This window comes from Sardina pilchardus, chromosome 4 (genome assembly GCF_963854185.1).
Source record: "Sardina pilchardus chromosome 4, fSarPil1.1, whole genome shotgun sequence".
NCBI classification, from domain to species: Eukaryota; Metazoa; Chordata; class Actinopteri; order Clupeiformes; family Clupeidae; genus Sardina; species Sardina pilchardus.
The window spans coordinates 2,342,214-2,369,317 of NC_084997.1; the positions used below are offsets into that span (position 1 = coordinate 2,342,214).

A 27,104-nucleotide genomic window follows, 5' to 3' on the forward strand; every position below is an offset into this window, starting at 1 on the left:
ACATGGAAGCCGAGAATGTCCGAGTGTATTGTAGCTATATGCCCACTGTGATTGGCTCGTTGCATTTGAATTGTTTATCCCTTGCCTTTAGATAATCACCTATCCAACGAAGGTTACCAGATGAGATACCGGCGTCAAAAGCGTTCTGGGCGTGAGCGTGGCTTGATGAGCGTCACGGGCGTCAAAAAAAAGTTGAGCCTCTGTTAACCAAAGATTCTAGAACAGAGCTCTGTTCTAGAATCTTTGCTGTTAACTATGGTAATGAGCTATGACACGGTTCGGCGTCAATCAATCAGAATGTGGAACTCTCAGGATTGCTGCTTAGGTTTGTTCGAAGGTTTCACATCGTGGCTTTGACGCTTTCGGCGCTGAACTGGGTTGAACGTCGGGCTATGAGCTTCACCAGCGACTTTGACGCTTTTGGTCTGAACGCACAGTATGTGGTGTCAGGAGAATATTACGAGCTGTTTTTTTTTTTGTCAAAGGGACAAAGATATTTCTTTGTATCATTTTTCTTCAAGATTGGATTTTTCCTCATTGTTGACATTGTGACAATAAATCACGACATTATCATTTTTTGTATGTGTTTTAGTCAACTTTGCCAAAGGTCCTAATCATTCCGATAGGCTACTGCAGGATATTCTAAATAAGTATTAGTCCAAATTAGCCTCTTATTTTTTAAAAGGCTGGGATTTACGCTACATCACATCAGACAATAATATTTAGCCTACTTCAGCATAAGAATGACCGAAGAAATTGATATGCTTGTTTCAGTCTTACATGTTTCGTGTATCGGCGTGGACCCTGAATTGCCTATCAAACGACGCAGGCTAGGCATGAACATCTGCTGCATCTGGGATCGATTACTAAAAGAAAATAGGCCAAGAAGCACAATTAGGGAGTCCGATCTGTGCCGTTGACGTCACGGCCCAGTATTGCTCCCTTTACGGATTTCTCTTGGCGCTGATGGCTCAGTCGGAGAGAAACGGTTAATCAAGGACATTTGCCTGCACTTGGAAGACCGGAAGAGAGAAGGAATATACTGGTTGTGCCGTGCGCGCGACTTTACAGTGCAGGATCATAAACGCAGCCACAAGCCTCCAGTCAGCTCTCAAATAGACTGGTGACACTCGAAGAGTGCAACATATAGACTATTTGGAATATGGATGAGGATTATAATTATACTCGTAGCCCTGCCTGGGAAGAACTGGTAAATAGTTGTTTTGTACATTACACGCTGGTTTCAAGAACGAAGGAGAAAAGACACTTGCACAGAACATGTATTTGGTCTCTGCATGAGGATTTAGTTGCAGATATGGTTTTGAGACTATTGGGCTAGTAGCCCACTTGGAAACTTCAGAAAGTTGATCTTCGTTAACCGCTTGCGTGGCAACTCGTCGATTTTATACACTGCAGAATTCAAGAATGAATATGGAGAGATTGCTGTGATCAGAACAAACTGAATTTGGCAATTGATAGCAAGACACTGACGTGGTGGTTTAATCAGCGGCAGGCTACCTAATGTTTGTGAAATGTCGACTTCACAGGGTTAAACGATCTTCCTGTTAATGTAGGCTATTTCGTTGTCGTAGCACATATGTTGAATCAGAGGACGTGATCTTTGTTTTGGGAGGCTAACATTAGGCCTTTGTTAAAGTGGTTGAGCCGTTTTACGATGGTTTGGTTTATTGTATGTGGCTATTTAGATCCGTTAAGTGAAACGTTTGACGAGAAAACCAGGAGTGTGCTTTACAACAACAATGGCCAAAAAGGTCTGTCAATAATAGTCTACGACCTCATACACTAGCAAATCATCTTATCGTAGTCTAGCAGGTAGCTGAACTGGCAGGTTAACATACATTCATCGTTATTGGAGATTATATCGTTATCTATAACGATGATAATGGCGATTTCATAATGGCCTTACAATGCAGTTGATTGCAACCAAAGGAGAATTATGTAGATCTCACCCTACCGGCTCGTTAGAAATGACCGGTCTTATCAGAGTAAGTCGATGTGTGTGCTACTTTTGTTTGATTAGTCTAATTGACGTAGGTTTCTAAAATCACAATTAACCAAGCACGTTTAAAGGCTATGGCGTACCTAACCAAACATTTCTTACCGAAGAAAAAAAGACAGGTTTCCGAATAGTCAGCCTCTTGGTCATTTAAAATAAATTCAGTCACTTGGGGACATTATACTACACGTAAGTTCAATATAGCCTACCACAGATTTGTGTAAAATGGTGGGTATTTGAAACAAATTAGTTTTCACTGCGTTCCAATATCTTAATTTGAATAGGCGGTGTGTTATTTCTTTATTAACACGGATTCAGCATGCAAGGAAAGTGTGCATTGGGGGAAACGATTGCTCTAACAACTCTTCAGGGAGAAGTCGTTGTTGACATTGAAGACTGCTTAGTTTAATTTAGTGTGTTTTATCGTTTTTTTACGCAGTCTTCTGGTTCAGAAGGCTTAAAGCTGATAGACTAATTATGCAATTGTACTAAAGTGCATCTAAAGATTTCACAAATTTCCATTGTATGACGATTCTCACTAACAGTTGTTTTTTTCTGAAAATTATAGGCCTATATCTCTGGAGTACATTTTTGCATGTGGGATCTGGTGATTTTACAGTCTTTTAAGTATTTTAAGTATTTTAAAATTAATTGATTCCACAAAATTGAATTTTGCATCCCTGAGCACGTTAAAAGATCAAACCTGGCACACCTTTACCCTTATAAAAAGAAGTCCTATAGGATTCTAATGAGATTTCGGAACAGAAATCCTATAGGATACCATTAGCAACAATCCTAGAGGGTTGTCAAAAAGGATCCAAAATCTGATTGGAATCCTTTTTGATAAGAGTTCTGTAGTTAGTGCCATCTGTAGTTAGTTAATGCCATCTGTAGTTAGTACTTCTTAAAGTGACAGGCACTCAATTAGACCTACACACCACCCCTGTAATATCATTAAAGACAAGTGTAATCAATATGAAGTATTCAAATTACTTTGAATTTTAAGCTATAAGTAATTCTGCAGATCCTATAATGCTATGAATTGTTAACAAAATGTATACAAATTCTGAATTAAAAATATGAAATAGAAACCAGACAAGCCATTTTCTGTGTGTATGGAGGGTTTGAGCAGAGACTAGGATTGCCACTGCTGTGAATTATCTGTATCCTGCTTAAGGCAATAAGGTTTTCAATGAAATTTCATAGTGCTCCTAAATTTTTTTCTGTGCTCCTACATTTTTTCATTTAGGAGCACCTATGCTCCTAGTGAAAAAGCTAAGTGTACAGCCCTGGCCTATAGTCATATGTTTCTATATCATATATTTTGGAATTCATATATAACTGTACATATTTTGTTGATCATGTTTAGTATTTTACAATCTGCATAATTATTAGTAGCTAAAAATGTTTAGTCATTTGTGTACTGATTTCAAGACTATTACACTTACTCATGGGGCTATTTTTAAATGGTTTATAGGCCTAGGTCTAATTGAGTGTGCATTAGTGCTGTGTGTAATTGAGTGCCTGTCGCTTTAAGAAATACGTGAGGTAGCTTTCTATCTCACGGCTTTACGCAAGTGAAATAAAAGTTGCATGACAAGGATATGTGGATGCAATTAATTTTGCTTTCTGTCATTAGATAAAATACATGTTCAAACACTAACAAGTCGAAGAAAATCTTTCAGGGATCATATAAGAGTTGAGTGTCTTGCAATGTTCCTTTATGATTTTAGTGAGCACTATTTAGCTCTCTCCAGAAGTTATTTATCCACACGTTCCAGCAAACAGTGCAACAAAAGTGCAACAAGTTAGTCTAAAGTTAACATGTAGGCTAGGGAATCATCCACACAAACTGATTTCTTTCAAGATTTTAAGTTTAAGAGAGTGAGTTCTTAATTAACGATAGGCCTATGATTTGTGACATTGTCAACATACCTAGTCTCTGACCAGATTGCGATTTTCTCCCGCGCGGGTGTCTCCTTCTGTGGCAAACTTGGATGTCTATGCAACGAATAGGGTTAGCTTACAGTGGCGCTTCTTAGCGCCATATATCGTTGGGGAGTTTTATAAGGAGTCTCAGCCCAAGATCAGATTTTGTTTTGCGTGAGAAAATGTAGCCTAGGCCTATGTATGGCGTGAGTGCGTGTGTAAACAGGCAAAATCGTGTGTCACACGCCGAAAGCGTGAGAGTTGGGAGCTCTGGTTTACATAGTCATAAAACTCACTGTTCGGTGGATCTTAGAAAAACAGTCAAAATGCTGTAAAACGTCTGGCAGTATGGAGCGCTCTGCACTGAAAATGGCTGGCAGCCAATGAGTTAAGACTACAGATCCTGTTCAACTTCCTCTGTCCACAACTGTTTCTAAATTGAAGTTTGTTTCACATTTTATGCTGATGTATTGCTTTTGCATGCACTGTCTGGTACTTTCCTCGAAATTACAGTACATTTTCTAGTTCTCACTGAGCTCAGTGCAAATCAAACCAGCTAATAGGCTAGCTGAAAAAAAAAAAAAACCATGTCAATATCTAGGTATGGTGAAGGACATGTGATGTGGGGCTATGTTAAGATGATTTTATATCTTTTTTAGTGCTGCCGCGATTAATCGACATAATCGAACTAATCGATTATGAAAATTAGTCGATGCCAATTTTTTTAGTCGACTAATCGTTTTGCTATTTATTCCCCTATTTATTTTTGGTCTCCCGTCTCTAACGGCTGTAATGTTATTAATTCTGTTATTAACTCTACAAAAGTAGGCTGATATTGATATGAGCATATCTATATATATGGCTATATGTCACGTTTTGGCCTTTCAGTTGAGTTGAAAATAAAATGCACACAACAAAATACCGAAAACTTGCTTTTTTTTAAAAGAAATAGTCGTTTAGATTAGTCGACTAATCGAAAAATTAGTCGAAAGATTAATCGTTAGAAAATTAGTCGTTAGTGGCAGCACTAATCTTTTTTAGTAAACTTCAGCATGTGATCGCAGTTGATCATTCCATCCTTCTCTCTCTCGCCTTGAGCAGTGTGTTGGTATTCAAGGCACTTTGGTCAACTGTTATATATTTTTTTTTTTATGTTATATATTTTTTTAAATGTGCTATACAAATAAATTGACATTGACATTAACATTGGGGCTTCGAGCTTGTAACCGGAGGGTTGCCGGTTTGATCCCCGACCAGTCTAAGGCTGAAGTGCCCTTGAGCAAGGCACCTAACCCCTCACTGCTCCCCGAGCACCGCTGGTTGGGAAGGCAGCTCACTGCTCTGGGTTAGTGTGTGATTCACCTCACTATTCACTGTGTGCTATGTGTGTTCACTAAAGGCTGGCTTACGATTTTGGTCTGTTTTAACAGTCGGCGACTAAATTTCCAAAAGCGCTCCCGTCAACTAAATAGTTTAGTGTAAGGTGCTAATCTTAGCAGTTTTAACTGCTTTTGGGGGCAGCCGTGGCCTACTGGTTAGGGCTTGGGGCTTGTGACCGGAGGGTTGCCGGTTCGATCCCCGACCAGTCCACGGCTGAAGTGCCCTTGAGCAAGGCACCTAACCCCTCACTGCTCCCCGAGCGCCCCTGGTTGGGCAGGCAGCTCACTGCTCTGGGTTAGTGTGTGATTCACCTCACTGTGTGTTCACTGTGTGTTGTGTGTGTTCACTAATTCAGTTAAATTGGGTTAAATGCAGAGAAACGAATTTCCCTCACGGGATCAAAAAAGTATATATTCTATTCTATTCTAACTCATTGGCTGCCAGCCATTTTCAGTGCAGAGCGCTCCATACTGCCAGACGTTTTACAGCATTTTGACTGTTTTTCTAAGATCCACAGTTAATGAGTTAAGTCCGTCGGAGTCAGTCTTTTTCTAGTTTTGCCGTTACGACAATCATACATGTTTGATATTATCGGAAGTCTTTTCAGTCGTGGCTCATGCACTGCAAAACATGAAATCTAGCCACTTGTGATTATCTTATATTAAGGTAAATAATCTATTTGGTATTGAGTCTTATCAAGATAAATTCACTTACTGCATGGACAGATAATTTTTCTTGTTTTAAGCCAAATTTACTTACTGCATGGACAGATCATTTTGCTCTTTTTCAGGAAGAATTAACTTAAAATCAGTCAATTAAGTCAAATGATTTCAAAAGAAAGCACTAGGTAAGTGTATTTGTACTGAAAACAATACCAACTAGTTTATTTATCTTGATATAAGATTAAAACACTTGGTTAGATTTTATTAGGTTTTTTGCAGTGTGCAAATAGTGACGTGAACATTAAAAACCTATTGACCCCTTGCCAATGATGTCATAAAAGTTCGCGCCACAGCTAAATAGCTAGCTGGACGGCAAGAAGACGAGTCGAATCAATGGGTTCTGATGGGACGTATAGCATAGCTCAGAGATTATAGTGAAATTTAACCTTCATAATGCCCTTCCACCACTGTTAGCATATTGTTTGTAATGAATCAACATCGAATACTTGATACAGATATATTTTGCTTTGTTTTCTTGAGTGTTTCTGGAGTATTTCAACCACTATTGCACTGTCATCTGGTCCGTCTACTAAGCTCAGCAAGGGTTGTTATAGCAACCATAAACTCTGAATGGGACGGCGCCACTGATCTATAAAGAATAATATTCGGTAACACTTTATAATAAGGGTACATGAATTCTCATGAACTAATGCATGAATTAATGCATGAATTACGCATTAGTTAATCCATTAATATATCATGAATCATTATGACTTAACATGAATTAACTGATTGTCATTAATGAATTAATACATAAATAACTCATCATCTTAAGCATTAAGTACGGTTGGCACATCATCATGATTCATGATTAATTAAGCATGATCATGATGACTTTTTGTCAGACAAAATCTTGGACATCACCGTCATGGAGAAAAAAGAAAAGTAATTACACATGAATTCATGTTAACTAAATGTCATGAATTATCACGAGTTAATTAATTAACTCATGCATTAATTATACATAAAAATCTCATTGATAAATATGAATTAATAGTATGTCATTAATGACATCAGGTATGGACAACAAATTCATCTTGAGCATTAGGTAGTGGTTAAATCATTATGAATAATGATCAATTACACATGATCATGGTGAATTCTAGGTTTTTGAAATGTACTCCAAGGGGTAAGTAAACTATACATTAACTCATCATGAACTAATTAAGACCATTTTCAGAGAATATCGAAGAATCCACATCGTTCAAATATAGGCATGTCCTCATTAGCTAAGCATTATCTTTTCATTAGTTAATCATGTCTGTAGCCCCTCAGATAAAGTGATGAACAGGTGGTGCTTTAAATGCATGAAGTTTGAAGTCATGCAAAAATGGTCAATTTACATTAATTAATGATGAATTACTCATAAGTTCATCATGTTTGTGGCCCCTCACGTAAAGTGGTAAATGGACCCTTCTTTATCACTGACAAAAGAAGTGGATTCTTCGATATTCTCTGAAAATGGTCTTAATTAGTTCATGATGAGTTAATGTATAGTTTACTTACCCCTTGGAGTACATTTCAAAAACCTAGAAATCACCATGATCATGTGTAATTGATCATTATTCATAATGATTTAACCACTACCTAATGCTCAAGATGAATTTGTTGTCCATACCTGATGTCATTAATGACATACTATTAATTCATGTTTATTAATGAGATTTTCATGTATAATTAATGCATGAGTTAATGAATTAACTCATGATAATTCATGGCATTTAGTTAACATGAATTCATGTGTAATTACTTTTCTTTTTTCTCCATGACGGTGATGTCCAAGATTTTGTCTGACAAAAAGTCATCATGATCATGCTTAATTAATCATGAATTATGATGATGTGCCAACCGTACTTAATGCTTAAGATTATGAGTTATTTATGTATTAATTCATTAATGACAATCAGTTAATTCATGTTAAGTCATAATGATTCATGATATATTAATGGATTAACTAATGCGTAATTCATGCATTAATTCATGCATTAGTTCATGAGAATTCATGTACCCTTATTATAAAGTGTTACCTAATATTCTTTATAGATCAGTGGACGGCGCGTTTAACGAGTTCAGTGCTAGGATAAAAGTTAGCTAGGATAGCTAATAATAGTGTTCAATTACCGCTAACGTTATTTCATATACTGATATGTTATGTTTTGACTATGTTACATCTGTTAAGAGCATTACAAGTGGGCAAATCGGTTTGAAATATTTTAGCCCAGAAATGCTTAATATATGGGTGTTACAGTAGGCTAATATTAACAGTAGACTACGATCTCGCTGCCCTATGTTAGTGCTGTTATCACTAGTTTAATAACTATGTAAATTTGCGATCACAACCCATTTCACCTTACAACACCACTGGCATGTTTATATGACTACCAGACATTGAACAACGTAATACATTGAACTACTAAAGATGTTAACTCATTGGCTGCCAGCCATTTTCAGTGCAGAGCGCTCCATACTGCCAGACGTTTTACAGCATTTTGACTGTTTTTTCAAGATCCACCAAACGGTGAGCTTTATGACTAATGTAAACACCAAATGAAAGAGTAGACTCTCTTCATTCACCAGGAAAAAGCGGTTTGTTTCTATCGGTTTTTGTTCTTTAGTAATCGTCATTAGAACATGGGTTAGTTTGGCTAAAAACACCTGTTTCTGACCAAAAAATTGAGAAAACGATCTTTTTGTGAAAATCAACTTTTTAACGTTAGCGTTTAAGTAGTATGTCAGTAGTATGTCAACCACGATTGCACTGTTACAAGGGGGCAGGCATATTCCCGGAGGTAGAAACACGAAATGAGCTGGTGATCAACGCTCTGCTAACTCCCTTGGACGGCCATAGATTTCAGATTTTTTTGCGATCCCATAACTTCATGTAACATGTGCCCTTTGTCTCCCTTATAGCTTCTGTGTATTCTATATAGGGTATCGAAGGCAAAATTAATTCACTTCTTCCCCGTATATTACGTTGGTTTCCCGTAAAGAAGTATTTTAGCATGTCGGTTGTAGGGAAGCTAACGTTCGCCCGTAATGTTTGGATAAGAAGATGAGTGAGCCTGCACGAAAACCATGATGGAGAGTCATTCGCAAGATCAGTGAAAATGCGTGTAGCCTACGGTAGCCTACTGTTTGATATGGTAAAGCATTACCTAGAGGCAAGTACATATAATAATAATATTAAAAAACGAACGTTGACAATTTCAGAGGTTTTCGATCTATCAGACGAGTTACAGCAGGCTAACGTCACGAACTGAGTACGAGTCTGCGCAGTACGACGGAAAGTAAACGGAATTTTGTTTCAGCCCCCTTCCATCGAGAACAACGGAGTCTGTTTGTCCATTTCTTTTAGGTCTATGCACTGTTATCTCGTCAGTCTCGTCAAGGTTGCTAGGGACTCTGATGGTCGCTATAGACTCTGAACAGGACGGTAGACTTAGCAAGCTAGCACTAGCAAAATTGTTGTTAGTCTATACAGCAATATCCAATGTAAATGGATCATACCGTTCACGTGTTTTCCATCCTTGATGTAAGAAGTAAGCATATTTATTCCCTGCACCGCGTGCAAACTAGATCCACTGTGGTCGATCTTCAGTGTGTTAGCTTGATGGATGTCTACATGTGCACTCTACAGGCAGATACTCTGCAGGCAGATAATCATCCAAATGGCACTGCTGTCATCTAGCGGTTCGGATCGCTAGTACTGTCTGTTTAAAAGCCTGAAACTCTGCCAGATCGTTCCCAAGCCCACCCATGAGCCCTCTCCATTGAAAAATGCAATTGAGGTCTATAGACGTCAATGGCAGTCAACGTATGGGTCTAAATTGACGTTTAAAGACGTCAATGGCAGTTAAAGTGAAGGTGTTCACTTCTTCATAATGTTATTTGCCGTACATCTCCTATCTTTCTGCCGGCCAGCATGGTGCCGTCCGGCGCTGTCACGTCACTTTGTGACGTTTCAGCAAGGGGTGAATACACCGATTCAGCGAAATACCGGAAGTAGAGCGGTCGCCCTGTCTGCGGTGTGCGTGAGGCAACAAGGATTTTAATTAGAATGTACTCCTATGGAAATCGCAGTTACACTTTCAAGATAAAGTTTGAATAAAGGGAGGGAAAGTAATCTCATCGCCATCTAGTGGTTGCGTTCCTAGAGGCTAGCGGGAGTGGAGGCGATTTTCTTTTAGAAAAAATATATCTCGGCCCACGATGGGAACTTAGTTAAATGCCTTCAATATGTGTTATGACCTCAACAAACAAGGAATGTCCATTTCTTGATGCTACTCATACCGGTCTCAACTCCGGCGCTTTATTAACTCATTGTAGAACACACACATGAGAAGAAGTTTTTCATCACCTAGCAACCAGCTCCACGACACCTCATACGTCATCACTCACTCTTGCTCTCACACCACACGCACACGCAGGCAATACAAAAACAGTATGCCACATATAAAACTCCCCGTTATGACATCCCTCCCCCCATAGTTCAAAACAAATCCCCTTTTCCAGGATAGGCTAAACAGAACTAACTGAGAGTGAGGGGTAGACTGCTCTCACTCCCGCGGAAAAGCCAGGGGATTATTTTGCCCCTTTCTTGTGGCCTCCCGCTCCAACTATAAATCTAAATGAACAGATGCCTTGCGGACTCTTGTCGACCGCCAGGGGACAACATCAGATCCAGCTTCAACGGGCTCCCCGAAATCAGGCTGTGGTATGTCCTCACCGTCTGGCTGACCCGCAGTGGTGCCCTCCAGAGTAGGGGGCTCTGGCGGGAGGATGCTCTGCTGCCCATTACCTGGGTCCCACTCCTCCTCAGCTGATGGTGAGGTGCTCCGGCTCAGCAGGTGGTCCACATGATGGCGCCACACCTTCCCAGCTACCTCCACTCTGTAAGAGACTGTGCCAGGCAGCCACTTCTCTCTCCCCGAGAAGTCTCTTACCCACACTGTTGTTCTAAGTGGCAAATCCCGCCTGACTGGGTTCCTTTTTGAGTTGGCTATCATTTTCTCTTGACTACGGAGGACTTTGGCTTGCATGTCAGGTCGCAACAGATCCCACCTGGTGCGCACACGCCGACCAAACATCATCTCTGCAGGGGAGAGACCAGTGGTGGCGTGTGGGGTGAAACGGTATGCCGCCAGGAATCTCGCCAACCTTTCTCTCAGTGTTCCGCCTGTTATCTTCTTCAGTGATTTCTTCAGTGTCTGCACTGCCCTCTCCACCAGTCCATTTGAGGACGGGTGGTAGGGGGCAGAGGTGAGGTGGCGAACACCATTCGTCTTCAAAAAACCCTCAAATTCGGAGCTGGTGAAGACAGTGGCATTATCGGACACTACGGTATGCGGAAGGCCATGTGTACTGAAAACCTCTCTGAGGTGCTCCACTGTGGCTGCTGATGTGGCTGATTTCACTCTAAACACTTCCAACCACTTCGAATGAGCATCCACAAGCACCAAAAACATTTCTCCTAGGAACGGGCCAGCATAGTCAATGTGCAGGCGTGTCCACGGCTTCCCAGGCCACTCCCATGGGCACACGGGCGCTGCTGGAGGGGCGTTTCTGATTTGCTGGCAGGCTGTGCAGGATTTCACCTGGTCTTCAAGGGCTGCATCCAGTCCAGGCCACCACATGTAAGCCCGCGCTACAGCTTTCATCCTTGATGCCCCTGGGTGTGCCTCATGCAGCTCCTCCATCAGAGACTGCCACCCCTGTGGTGGGACGATGACGCGAAGCCCCCATAAAAGGACTCCATCTTCAACCGTGAGCTCTCCACGCCTCTTGAAATAGGGCTGAATATCGCCAGCAGGACAAGTCGAAGGCCACCCTCCCATGACGTACTGGCAGACCCGGGCCAGAAGGGGGTCACGTCGGGTCCAATGTTTCAATTGGGTGCTTGTTATGGGCGCTGTCTGAAGCTGCTCCATCAGACACACCAGCTCAGGGGGGGCAACGGGGTCTGACGCTGTGTGGGGCAGGGGCAATCTGCTTAGACCATCAGCGTGAGCAATCTGTGGCCCAGGTTTATACGCCAGGGTGTATTGGTACTGCATCAGAAGGAGAGCCCATCTTTGCAGTCGTGCTGATGCTGTCGGCTCTATGTTCTTTAATTCACCCAGCAACCCCAGGAGAGGCTTGTGATCGGTTTGGATTGTGAACTGGTGGCCATAGACAAACTGGTGGAATTTTTTTACAGCGAAAATAACGGCCAGGGCCTCTTTTTCCACTTGGGCATACTTTTTCTCAGCTGGTGCCAGAGTTCGGGATGCGAAGCAGACTGGGCGCTCAGTTCCATCTTGGTATCTGTGAGACAACACTGGTCCGAGGCCAAATGGTGAAGCATCAGCAGCAATCACCAGTGGGAGTGTGGGGTCATAGTGGACTAGGAGCGCCCCTGAAGACAACAAGGCCTTTGACTTGTCAAATGCATGTCTATGTGCAACACCACATTCCCACTTCGCCCCGGAACGCAACAGAGCATGCAAAGGGGTGAGTACGGAGGCTAGGTTTGGAAGGAACCGCCCATAATAATTCAGCATACCTACTAGGGATGTAACGATTACCGGTGTGACGGTAAACCATGATAAAAATGTTGATGATAACAATTACCGCGTTCATTTCGAATATCATTATTATCACGGTTGATACTACGGTGTGGTAACCGCGTGTTTAATTCCTCCCAGCTTCATCCGAGCCTGCTTTTGACACAAGCTGGAAGGCTACTATGAAACAAAACTTTACCTTACTAATTCTGTTTTCTAATTGATGGATTTAACCATGATTCGGATAAGGCTACACCTGCTTTTAAAGGGCGCAACATTTTCACCCCAAAAGGTGCGCTATATCATGTGGCCACTCTGCGTCTTTTTATGTAGGCCTACACGTTCACATTAAATCTTGGTTATTCCACCAACGTTATCAGGAGAATGCCGTAAAGTTTTATGTTGAGCGCTGGGTGTCACTCATTGGATATAACAGATATACCAAACTCCAAATCATAAGTTAAGCTATAAGCAGCCAACATTTCCAACCAAGGAAAAAGTGAGCACAATGCCACGGTAACTTAACTACAGTAGGCTATGGAATTTAGTTCATTTAGGCCTACTGTAGTGTTTAATTCAATTTCCGAAAAAAGCTACACAGCCTATTGGCAATCTTTTCCATCAAGGTAACTATCCCGTTAGCTCACGTGTCATGTCTATCATTAGGCTTAGGGTTGGGCGATGTCCCCTTAATTGGCATATGACGATGTGAACAGTAAAACATCGCGATGGACGATGATATCGTCGGGGGGGGGGGGGGGGGTGTAAATAAAAATATTAAATATTATATAGGCTATATATGGCCTATATTAAATATTATATAGGCTATATATGGCCTGGTGAAAGTGGACAGCTAAGAGACATACTGACTAGGCTACTGTGTGGAAGATCTGATCCAAGAAAATCCTAGTTAAAGACCGAAAGACAGCCAATCTAAACACCTGCTGACACCAACCAGCGGTATATTGCACATTGCCAGCATTCGCTGGGCCTCGCAAAAAAAGCTAGGCCTACTAAAGATTATATCGCGGTCACTCATCTAAAATCTTAACTAGCCCAGTCTGTACCTAACTCATATGTTACGCATCCCACGTCATTAGGCTACCGGCTTGCCGACTGCAGTGGAAAGTGAAAGTAGTCTGCGATCGCGCCGTTAAGTCGAAGTAGGCTAAATAACAGTTGAAGTAGGCTAAACAACTTTTGCAAATAACGAATCCCGATTGCCACTCCGCTGCTGGGGCTTATAAAGGCAAATGCGTGAAATACAAGCATTACAGTGAAAGACGTAGGCTATAGCTTCTGATAACAATAACAAAATAAATGGTTTATTTTAACACGGTGGAGAATGACGCATTCGGTGCTTCAGAGGCTGTAGCCTCGCAAGAAATTAGAGCTAGAATGTCCTAGTCGTAACAATAATAATTCATTTGCACTATTTCATTCTTAAACATTATTAGGCTACATGTTTTGCATTCAATAGGCTACACTGTGAGACATGTAGCCTAAGAAAGACACTAACACATTCACGTTGCAAGAAGGACTTATTTGAACAAGACGGTCTCAGACTAATTATGTTTTTAAATTTTGCACTGTTTGGCTGACAGCCTCTTAAGCACCCTACATGTGCATCAGTTCTAGGCTCAATTTCATTTCCAGGGAAAAGTTTTTACTTTTTTATATATTAGCTTAGTCTGCAAGCAGAAATAAGTGGGGGCGTGGCATCACGATGGTTGCTTTCCATCGTGATGTCCGTCAACCATCACGATGGACGATGATATCGTCCATCGGCACAACCCTAATTAGGCTAATGTACAGTAGCCTAGTGCTCACCAAAATCATAGAAGTTAACATGGCAAGACACTTATCTTTTCTATGATCCCAGCAATATTTTCTTTGACTTGTTAATTTTTTGAACATTCATTTTATTCAATGAAAACGGATATCCTTGAACTATGCGTGACTACTTTCCTAAAACAATGAAGGTTAATATAATTAGGCTACTTCACGTAGGCTATCTCTTAAAGTGACAGGCTCTCAATTAGACCTGCACAACACCCCTGTAATGTCATTAAAGACAAGTGTAATAGTTTAAAAATCAATATGAAGTATTGAAATTACTGAATATGTTTAGCTATAAGTAATTATGCAGATCCTAACATATTCTATAAACTATTAGCAAAACATAAAGTTTATGAATTCAAAATATGCAATAGAAACAAGACAAGCCATTTTCTGTGTGTGTGGAGGGTTGAGCAGAGACTAGGATTGCCACTGCTGTGAATGATCGGTATCCTGCTGAAGGCAATAAGGGTTTGCCTATATTTTTAATGTAAGAAACACTTTTTTAAACTAAAATATTTCAGCTTGTCTACACCCATCAGCGCTTTCTTAACATATTGTACACACAATTTTTAAAATACCGCGATAATACCGAAAACCGTGATAATTTTGGTCACTATAACCGTGGGGTTAAATTTTCATACCGTTACATCCCTAGTAGGCTCTAAGCTCACTGGTGGTCTGGGGCACAGGCGCATCTCTGATCGCCTTGACTTTTCTTTCCAACGGTTGTAGTCCCTTTGATGTTATCCTATGGCCCAAATATTCCACCTCTGGTCCCATGAAGACGCATTTGGACCTCTTCAAACGGAGGCCAGCTCCCTCCAGCCGGGAAAGCACTTGGTCCAGGGTGCGCAGGTGTTGCTCCTGACAGGTCCCCGTCAAAAGTATGTCATCAAGATAAACAGCTATGTGATCTATCCCCCCTAACAGGCCCTCCATTGCCCTCTGAAAAATGGCACAGGCAGATGACACACCGAAAGGAAGGCGTGTGTACTGGAACAGGCCCCGGTGGGTATTGATTGTGACCAGCTTACGAGATTCTTCTGCCAAAACCAGCTGCTGATAAGCATGGGACATGTCTAACTTAGAGAAACAGACTCCCCCAGCTAGCTTAGCAAACAGCTCATCGATGCGGGGTAAGGGGTAGCACTCTACTCTGGACGCCACATTGACTGTCAGTTTATAGTCCCCGCAGATGCGGATGGAACCATCTCCTTTCAAAACTGGGACCACCGGGGCTGCCCACTCAGAGTATGTGACAGGCTGGAGGATTCCAGACTTCACCAGACGTGTCAACTCAGTCTCGACTTTTCCCTGTAGGGCCAACGGAACTGGCCGGGCTTTACAGAAACGTGGCGGAACAGCTTTGTCTGTGTTAATGGTCACCGTTGTCCCTTTTAGCTCTCCCAGTTCGTCGCGAAAAACAGCCGCGTGACTTTCAAGGATAGCTGCTAGAGAGTCATCAGACACTTTGAAAAGCCTGTCCAATAGCTCTGGCCAATCTAACGGCAGGGACTTAATCCAGTCACGTCCAAGCAAATTGGCACCTTGACCAGCCACCACAAGCGCCCTCAAGTGGTAAGACTGGCCTTTGTATGAGACTGTTACTTGAACGGCCCCCCTCAGGCTAATATGCTGTCCTGTATACGATCTGAGAGAGATGTTACAAGGCTCTAACTCTAATGACGGCGCATAAGTGTGCAGGTGTCTGAAAGTCTTTTCCGCCATGACAGTGCGAGAGGCCCCAGTATCCACCTCAAAATGTATCTGAGCACCGTTCACATTTAGCTCCATGAGCATAGGACTGGGTGGCTTCTCCACCACTGCTAAGACATAAGCGATCTCTTCCTCCTCACTGTCAACTGGCAGGTCCACTTTCTCTGTAACCGCATTGGCCCTGCCACCTTGCTCAGACTTCAGGCTTCCTCTCTGGCCCTCGCTCTCCTTCTTACGGCAGCAGCGAACGATGTGGCCCCGCTTGCCACAATAATAGCAGTCCACATCCTTAAATCTACAGCTATCAGGCATATGAGCCTCTCCACAGCGGTAGCAACGGCGAGACTGGGTTGTCGCTGTCTTGCCGCTGGGCATTTTCCGCGCCCTGTTAGGCTGGTAAGTGGACGCCACCCTGTTTATTTCTTTTGAGCACTGCAATGCTAAAACACCCTTTTCGGCTATCTCAAAAGCTAGGCATGTCTCTAATGCCTTCCCCCAGGTCAAATTAGGCACCGCTAGGAGCCGTTTCTGGAGGTGTTCCATAGCAATGCCCCACACCAGCTGATCCCTCAATCTCTCCTCCAATGTTCCCGCGAAATCACAGCGTGTAGCTTGATGCTTCAGACGAGCAACAAAAGAGTTCACAGATTCATCAGTGCTACGTGTGCATGACTGGAATTTAAACCTTTCCACAATTGAATTACACTTTGGGTCGTAATGCTCCCGTAGCTTCTCTCCTAAATCGGCAAAAGGTACGTCTGTCGGCGTTGCGGGGGCTATTAAGTCTCGTAACACACCATAAACGACAGGCCCGCAAACAGTCAAAAGTATAGCCCTCTTCTTAGTGTCGTCGTCAATTTCGTTAGCAACAAAATAGAAGTTCAACCGCTCTGCATACCTGCTCCAATGTTCCACGTTGGAATCAAAAGCTTGAATTTTCCCAAACGTCGCCATGAACGTTACTGGTAGTAGTTTCACTTAGGCCAGAACTACGTAAAGACTTTGCCAACTCCGCAGTAGCAGCAGTGAGAAGAAGTTTTTCATCACCTAGCAACCAGCTCCACGACACCTCATACGTCATCACTCACTCTTGCTCTCACACCGCACGCACACGCAGGCAATACAAAAACAGTATGCCACATATAAAACTCCCCGTTATGACAATATGCTATGCATTTAGGTCAGCTCTATTGCTTCTAGTGGTCATACTTTATTTTTTAGGATCAGTTTAATTGTTTTGAGTTTGTTTGTAACATGGTGATAACGAACCACAGTAGCTACAGTAGCATTTGACGTCACCAGTTTGGGCGCTTCATCTCCAACTGATCAAAACGGGAATTTGCTTAACTGGCTTTACATATTTTTGTAATAACAGAGAGCGATGTGAACCGCGTGGTAATTACCTTTATGTTGGGATAACTTGTGTTGTGCTCCTACTCACACAAGAGCTGGCAGTAAGTGTGATTGTCTACTAACTAACCAACTAGCTAACAGGCTAATAAACAAACCATGCTAGGTGTGTAACGTCGTCGAAGGGTGTCACGTCACTTGTAGTTGTCGTCCATTTATGAAATGAAACGAGCAATTACGTTTTTTTTTTAAATAAGGCGAAATAGGGTCTGCTATTTTCACAGTTAGTAGATTATTACAGTATGCAGACTGAAAAATATTTTTGGTGGATAAGATCGCTGGTATAGCTGCGTAGTATTTATTTGAAAAGTCGGTCTATGGGACTTAACATTGGAGCTGCTCTACCACGAGGTGGCAGTACAGTCCGCGGTAGCACTTTAGCGTTTTAGGACTCCTAATTTTTTTCACTAAAAGTAATTCACGAGGCATAGCCTAGGACAGCTTAAAATAATTTGAGAAGACTCCTAACTCACTAAGACATATTTACAAACCGCTATTAGTGGCATTTCACGTCGCGATGTAGTGAAATGTTGGCCTACGTGCGGTTACAGCTGTCATCCGAGGGAATAATTGCATTGCAACTAAGGGATACAATAACGCCACCGACAATCAAAACCACCACTGCATGTAAACTAAATGTAACGTCTCATTGTAGGCCTAAATTAAATGAAATTGTTTCTGCTCTTTACGAGTGTAGGCTACGTGCTTTCATACATATTCATTCAAAGCATCTGGCAAAGAAACTGCACCTTTTCGTGTCTGCAATTGAGTAGCTCAATGGGTAGCGTTGCACTCTTTGACATGAGGATTCGAGGTTCGCGTCTCACTTGAAGCGCTCTTGCACGGTGTAGTGCAATGTATGAGAAACGTAACGTTATTTGTCATTATCAAACAGGGAGAGAAAACGCCAATGAGGAATACTAAAGCCAATTTATGTAGCCTATTTGTCTAATTCTCTGCACAGCACTGTCTAAGCATTCAGCATTCACTGTTCTGGGCTGCGTTTCTAGAAAGCCTCGAATGCTAACTTGCATCGCAACCTTGAAAGTTTCCTGGATTTGGTGTTTCTAGAAAAAGTAGTTCAAACTCTCAAACTCTCAATTGCAAATAAGGACTGTGCGGGCACACCTGTGGCGTAGGCTACCTTGGGAGTTGCGGTTGGTGATGTCGTCAGTGTCAGGAGCGAACCAAAAATCACAAGCCCCAACCAAAAATCACTAAGTTGATGTTTTTCTCGTGACTCAATGATTGCGCTTTACTGAAGGCTAATAGGTCTATAAATTAAAAGACCGACTCCCCTGTTGGGCTCATTCTTGCTTCTTGTGTTACCTTACGTTAATTTGCGTGTTTGAGTTTTGGTGAGCTTCTATTATGGAATGTACAAACCCACATTTCATGCATACCAGTCCTTAGTGCAGTGGCTAAAGCAGGTGACTTGTTATCGAATCATTGCAGGTTCTAATACCGTATGCAATCAACATGATTTTGTTTCTGACTACAGTGAAATGTGGAAATAACCTTGTAATGCTGTGGAGCTATTAAAACTGATGTTGTGTTCCTGGCCACTCGATGTAAAGTAATTAATTAAATATATTTAGGGTCTAATCCATTGTTATGTGTGGTATGCCTCCTTTTACTCAAAAGTGACAAGGAAGGGTGAGATGCGAACCTTCGCCGCGCACGCAATGTACTGACGCGAAACAGCTGAACTAGGGATGGCGAAATTTAAAAAAAATCTTTACCGGTTACCGAGCCTCCTTAACCGGTGGTTAACCGGTGATCGAAAATTCTATAACGGCAGTTATGGACCCCCTGTCCTGTCGCGCGTCGTTTTCTACCCGTGAAACAAAGTTATGCCCCCAAATTAGAATGGTTAGGCGCATTACAACGTCGCTTTACAACGTCGACCTTCTATGCAATGCGACACAGAGCTCGGGCTATAGCTCACGTAGCCTACAAAGTCACAAACAAAAAGCTGCTAGGCATATTAACCAACGTCTTCTTTAAAAGAAAAAAGTAGCCTACCGATTATTAACAGTAACGTGCTGCTCAAATTAGCTATTAAATTGTTACAACTAACATCATGTCATAGTCAACAGGCAGCCACTAAGCAGTGAAGTTTATCACAATATTACCGTCAGGATTTCAATAGGCTATAAGCACTTAACATAGGCCTACCACGTAAAAATGATTGTGAGAATGGGTGAAAATTATATAATGACGATAAGAACAATTTCTTTATATTTTATGTATTTATTTTATTTGCAAGATCTCGGTGAACTTGAACAAATGGCAAACATGAACACAAACACATCGTGTGAAATACTAAGATCTACATTAAGAGCATTGTTTTATTTTCAATAGACTTCGGTGAACTTCAATTTCAAACTGTTTAAACGGTGAACGGGGGGAACACATAACACCGCGTGTGAAGGCCAAGGGCCTTGATTAAGAAAAACAGCGGACGCACACCCAACGCGTGCGCGCACACACACACACACACACACACACACACACAATTATTTATTAATTCTTATTCAGAAAAACGAGCATGTCCACATGCTCCGGGGTGAGACGCGTGCGCAGGCGATTAACTACCAGGCCAGCAGCGGAGAACACTCTCTCTGATGGCACCGATGTCCCGGGGATGCAGAGGTAGCGCTCGGCCAAGCTCGCCAGGCGGGGAAAGCGCGTGTGATTTGCGCCCCACCACTCCAGCGGATTGCTGTCAAGTGATGAGCGGCTCTCTTTCCTGTACATGTCCACCTCAAGTTGAGGATCCGCAGCGGTTACGACAGTGCCGTAGTCGTTTCCAAGTAGCATGTACATCGCGCTCTCCTTGCAGCCCACGCCAGATGGACCTGCCACTGCACCGTCCCCTTCTCCTATGGTACCAGGCACGTCCTCTGGCTCCTCATCCATCTCATGCGTGGCGCGCTCCACATCAGCACATAGTTGCTGGACTTTGCCGAAAACTGCGTCTCTTTCTGCTGGGGGCAGGAACGGGAGGTGTTTATGCCGAGGGTCGAGGGCTGAGGCCACCAGCGCTGGCATTGAAATCAAGCGTTCGCTATCCACCTGACGAAGAATGTAGATAAAATAAATGTAATTAATTGTTAGAACATGTAAGCATAGTCCGGATACCTCAGAATACATGCTTTAATATTTTTTTTTAATTAAAATAGTCGATTTATTTATAATTTTATATTGTATTTATAACTATAGGATCTACTAAAATATAATGGGCATAGGCCTACTTAAGGGCTATAAATACAGGCATGGTTGTATTAACCATTAAATACCCTAGGCCTATGTAATGATTGACTATATAGGCAATATGACATTAGGATAGTCCTACTTAATTAATATAGGCTACAGACGAAATAACTTGCCTCCATGCGTTCACTGAGTGATCGTAGGACCGTCCTCTTAAACTCCGCCACCCGAGGCCGGTCATCTGCAGCAACGAGCAGGTGTTTTTTTACGATGCTGTAGGTGATTGGGTAGATGTGGGAGATGGACACGGTCTTCTCGGAGGACATGACCGTCGTAGCACATTTCAGGGTTTCCAGGAGGGGTGCAAGATCGCCCATTATCCCCCAGTATTCGTCGGTGAGCTCCAGGACCCTGGCGTCTTGCAGCTTGGTCACGTTGCGGTCGGACAGGACAGCCGTCACTGCCCACCGCTGCTCCAGCAGCCTCGCGAACATGTCCACGACAGAGTTCCACCGAGTCTTGCAGGACTGGATGAGTTTGTGGGTCGGGAGCCTCATCTGCTGTTGTTTTTCCTCCAACGCCTTGCACGCTACGGTGCTGTGACTGAAATGGCGCACCAGTTTACCCGCAGCACACACCACTCGATAGACAAACATTTTGAATGCGTCGTTGATGGCCAGTTGCAGGGTATGCGCAAAGCAAGAAACCGACATCCAGTCCACCCTCTCCGCGTTGTTGGCAGCCACTATGTTGCTTGCGTTGTCGTGGACGCAAGCAACCACCTTCCCTGTCAAGCCCCAGTGGTCAACAGTCTCCTTCAACAATGCAGACAGGTTGTCCGCTGTGTGCCTGCCTGGCATACTCTTGGTCATTAGGACAGCTGATTTCATGTGCCAGTCCTGGTCTATCCAGTGGCATGTCACTGTCACGTAGGACTCCGTGGTGAGCGCTGTCCAGGAGTCCGTAGTGATTGCAACGCTCTTGACAGTAGAGAGGTTAGCGAGGAGCTCACCCTTCTTGCCGGCAAAGCGATGCTCGATCCTGGAGGTGATCGTCTGGCGTGACGGGATTGAGAAGTTGGGTTCCATGAGTTTCATGAGCTCTTTAAAGCCCTGTCCGCTCACCATATCAATCGGTAGCAAATCCTTTTCGATCATCTGGCATATTTTTTTGGTAATCATTTCCGACCGCTGCTTGTCACATCCTCTCCCCCCAAGCATAGCTAGGACCGTTGGTTGGCTTCGTTGCTCATCGAGGTGAGGGTGGCGCACTTTCATATGATAAATCATAGCTGTTGTGCTGCCGCTGTATCTAAAGCTGGTGTCACATAGCGAACACTTGACATCACTCTCCCCGACTTTTGAGAAGTATTTCCACACAGCACTTTTCGGCATGACGGCTGTCTTGTTTCAGGTCCTCTGCTTTGTAATTTTTTGCAACATTCTAAGTTGGCGCCAACTATCCCCATAAAGGTATTTTCAGATCCATTTTTCTGTAGAGTATTTGTAACAATTTGTGTCGTTTCATTTTTGTTTACAACATTAAAAGTTTTTTCGCCTATATGTTCTAACTGTTTATATAATGGGTACCATGCTTCACATAAGCCTTATTTATTTATTTTTTCACGTAAGCCTTTATTTTTTTTAACTGCGCAGACAGGACCTGTCATGTCCAGTGGCGTCACTATAGCAACCGGTAAACTGTTCGTTTTCCGAATGACTGTGAGCTCTCCCACAGCAGAGCCATGGTCTGTGCTGTGGTTGTTGTGCTTAATAAATTCCACCACGGGACGGCTCATGCTGACAGTTATATTTTTTAGAAAGGCTATTGAGTGATCATATCGGCCCATATAATAGCGTACAACACCAATAACGTGTGTGTGTGTAGGGCGGGGGGGGGGGGGGGGGGGGGCGCGGTTAACCGGTAAAAAAAAATTTAACCGGTTACCGTACATCCAGTCGACTACCGGTTAACCGGTTACCGGTTAACATCCCTAAGCTGAACCACTGTGCATTCGTTTCCATGGTCTACCGAAGGGAGCTATCTTTCCCCAAATCAGTAAGAGCTGCAGGCTGCACTCTCCCAAATCAACACGAACTTAGGGCTGTGGAGCAATAACTGGTCTTCAACTGATCGCATAAATAAGGCTCATTTTTGTAAATTGTATTATGGACATGTCAATACCATAGCCTAATATTATGTTCGCAGACTTCGCGCAGACTTCTGTATCGCGCAGCAGTAGGCTTGTGGTTTTATGATTGACTATTTGTCGAATCAGAGTCACATCTGCAGTAAATGAGATAAAACTGCCTGCTTGTGATGACGTGCTATTTGTTTATCTATGGTTTATCCTTGAATTTTCAATAAAGTATCTATCTGACTATCTATCTATTCTCAGTTAACATCCCACCGAGATCCGTAACACCGACATTCCTAACCCTGCTCACAAGTGCCACCTGGTGGTTGTTTGGGTCATTGCAGCTTCACTAGGGAAAAATCAATAAAATAAGCGTGATTCACATGTGAGGTCTCGTGAGGATCTCACGTGAAGCCGGCCAATTGAATCCAACACCTACTGTAATTTACACCACAGCTACATAGGAGTTTACCAAAGATAACGACGTTGTCCGATTTCAATTTAAAGGAGAATTCCGGTGTGAAATTGAGCTTAAAGGAGAATTCCGGTGTGAAATTGAGCTTAACTGTACCGAAACATGTTAAGGTGTACTCACACGTGTTGTAAGACGCACCTTCGCTCACCCCCAGCATTCCGAACTCCTCCGTTTTCAGCCTAGCTTGCAGTAGGCTTGAATCTATTAGATTGGGCATTACGTAGCCTATGCAGCTAAATCGCTATTTTTAAACCATTAAAAAGGTTCCAGGTAACTCCACACTGCATTGGTAGACTTCTGAGGGTCCTGACATTTAAAACGAGATACTGAGAACTTTGGAAATGCACAGGAAGTTTATTAAAAAAGACTGTTTACAAGCAGTACCTTCATAGAATCTCTCCGCTGGGCGCCATCTTGGAATCAGGTCGCGATAAGCCGACTGACGAGCACGAACGAACAGGAAGGACAGGGGAACATATTGCTAAAGTAATTCCATAGGAAATATATAGTTATACTGTCTACATGAGCATGACGGTCTATTTTCTTGCTGTATCCTGTTTTAATATTTCATACTTATTGCTGAAACAAGTATTTAATTCCAACATTAATCATTACATTACTTTTTAATAACTGTGGGCTGTCCATAATGATTAAATGCTAGTTAGCATGCTGTAAGGTCAAGTCAGTTCAACGTAGCCAGCAGTGTTTATATCTCCTACTACTTTCCGTTTACAAATATTTCAATATGGTAATTCATGAATTAATATCAGTAATTTAAGATACCTTCGTTAGTAACTTGGGGCCACTGTCTGATCGCGTAAAACCAAGTAACTTTATTACTTGTCACTTGTATACTGTCACTGCTCTCAGTCACTGGTCTTATAGACAGAACAGCTATATATCTGTTAGGGATGTCACACATGAAACAATGCTGCAGAAATGCGAAAAAATGACTTTGATATGAGTAGGCTATCGTACGAGTTCCTGTTGATATACGTGCACGATGGAAATAATTCGAAGTAATATAGCAGTCTTGTAGTGACCCACAGTCTTTGCAATATCCTAATCTGAGACTGGCCTGTGACTAGACTGTGACTAGAAACTCGATGAATTGTCTTTAGATGTGAGAGGGTCTGAGACTGTAGTCTTTCAAAAATCTTTTCCAAATCTTTGCAAAGTCTGTCAATGTAAGGTAGGCTTAATTCGGTTAAATGCAGAGACTGAATTTCTCTCACTGGATCGAAAAAGGATATTCTATATGTGTTCATGAAGGACACTGTATAAAACAAGCGTGACTTGGTGAAGAGACTATTTGCATTAACATGGGCTTTGACTTGTTTTAAAGAGAAACTATGCAGGATTGGCGATTTCATTTTCATTTTCGCTCGTTTTATGCTTGCATATTTCTCTGCAGAGCTTCCCCGACAGCTTTAGCGTGTATATTTATACATAGGCTATATATAAATATATAAATTGCAAGCGTGGTTATTCTTGTTCTTTATGCGTCTCAGCCTTCCAGATGTAAACAGGGAACGATCGTCTCCTGAACAAACTGCAAGGTTGCAATAGCGGATAGGGACACTGGGGGCGGGAGGAAATATTACTGTTTTCGATAAAACTGGTCAGTCAAGCAAAACAACGATTTCTAAGCGATTTTATGACTATGAAAAAGTTGCTTAGGGTCTCTTTAACAATTAAAAATAAAAATCTCTGCTAATATGCTTAATCTGTCAATTAGGCCCATCAGAAACATGCGTATTGTTGTGTGGTTTACGTAATATTAGTAGTAGGCTAACGTCAATAGAATTCAGGTGGATGTCTTGTTAGCTTACCAAGCTTCGGTTTGATTCGCTAGGCAAAAGAAAAAGTTTGTTTCAGTGCACTGATAGCCATCAAGATCATGACTAACTAGCCAGCTAGCATTGTTCATTTCCTGTCTATAACATGCTTTACTTGTTACTTGGATAAAAAAAAATGTTGTAGCCTACTGGTAAAAAAACCCTTTCATTAAGTCCTGTAACACTTTTCTTTAACTAGGGAAACAATTTAAGGTATTCAGTGCAACACCCGTAAATAAATCCCTTACCAAAGGAAAAATTAAGCCTTAAGTGTCATACTTTAAGGGGAAAACGTAAGGTGTGTTGTGCAGCTGGCTCCACTTACTGTTTACTTTCACCACACCTCGCAGTTGCGCAATGCGTGGCGCAACGAAATCAAATACAATGGTATCATAACGGAAATATACACCGGTATTCGGTGTGAACCGGTTTACCTCCCAGCACTAAGCCTGAAATAAATCAGGGCACTATAGCACTGTACAACTATGAGTCAATTGCTGACCAGTGACCACCAAAAGGCTAATGCAGAGTTTTGTGACTCTCTTTCCCCTTCAGGAACCTGAGAAAGGAACTGTTACCACATCAGGGATTCCTCAGAATGTAATTGGTGCCATGGGATTCTCAGGTCCAATTGATGAGTCCTCGGACAGTGATGGAGAGCAAGAAGGGCCTCAGAAACTCATCAGGAAGGTGTCGACCTCAGGACAGATTAGAAGCAAGGTAAATGAGCTGATATTTTGTTTGTCTATAACTACACTGTATTAGGCTGGGTGAATTTCATCCGGCAGCTCAGACTGGAAATCTGTACATCCATCTCCCCTGTTCCCTGCCAGAACCTTTGGCTCCAATCAGAAACTAGCTTATCCAAGACGCACCGGATCGTTGCTCAAAATTTACTTACACTTCTGTGGTAGTGTGGTGAGCAGGCTTGTGCACAATTCTGAATTTCAGAATTGGCCTCCATTCAATTCATGAATTGGAATTTGAATTGAATTGGCCCCACCCCACGGGAAGTTGAATTTGAATTTGAATAGACCTCTGAAGTTTGCCTACAAAATACCTGCCATCTTTGAGATTTGGTATATATCGGTTGCAATCATATCTGACATATTTTGTTAAACACTACTATTTTTTTTACAAATTATGAATTTCTTTGAATTTAATTGAATTTAAATTCTACCTCCTTTAATTCAAATTCAAATTGTAATTCTGCATCCTGTTTTTGACCTCAATTCAAATTCAATTCAAACTCAAGAATTGAATTGGAATTTAGGAGTCATTCTCAATTCAATTCTGCATTTTGCACAAGCCTGGTGGTGAGGGTCTATCAGGGGTCGGCAACCCAAAATGTTCAAAGAGCCATATTGGACCAAAAAAAAAAACAAAAAAAAAATCTTTCTGGAGCTGCAAAAATTAAAAGCCTTATATAAGCCTTATGAAGGCAACACAGGCTGTAAGTGTATATTAGCTATATTAGCCTACTATCAAAATGACTAAGTAGTAGGGCTGAATGATTATGGAAAATAATCTAATTGCGATTTTTCTTGCCAAAATTGCGATTTTGATGCGATATGCCATTATTTTTTAAGGTGTTTGTCTTCTGAATTATTCAACAAAAACAAACAGTAAATCATAGTATGGGCAATACTATATTAGATTTAAAAATAAACTGTTATTTCCTGGAAGTCATACCTCTGTTATGATGACAGGTGATATATGAATTGATGAATTACATTTTTGTTTAAGCTAACCGGGCCGTTTCTAGATTAGGACAGTGGCTGGGTCGGCTACAAAACGCTTTGGCTCACTCATCCAACTCTACAGACTGCGGGGAGTGACCCAATTTCACCTGGGGGTGGCGTGTTCCTTTAAGAGAATTG

The 27,104-nt window shown here is 42.1% G+C and overlaps 1 protein-coding gene across 2 annotated transcripts in view; it reads left to right on the top strand.

Annotated features, from left to right (window-relative positions):
* Positions 1–1,008: 1,008 nt before the first annotated feature.
* dgkh (diacylglycerol kinase, eta) overlaps positions 1,009–27,104 on the top strand; it is a 259,266-nt gene continuing 233,170 nt past the window's right edge. Inside the window, exons 1-2 of one of the 2 annotated variants that reach the window (XM_062533724.1) lie at positions 1,009–1,210; positions 25,780–25,944. In XM_062533724.1, the coding sequence (XP_062389708.1) occupies positions 1,163–1,210; positions 25,780–25,944 (213 nt within the window). In that variant the 5' untranslated portion in view covers positions 1,009–1,162. Of the gene's footprint in view, positions 1,211–1,676; positions 1,773–25,779; positions 25,945–27,104 lie in introns of those variants that run through there. The other variant, XM_062533723.1, reaches the window with a different exon arrangement.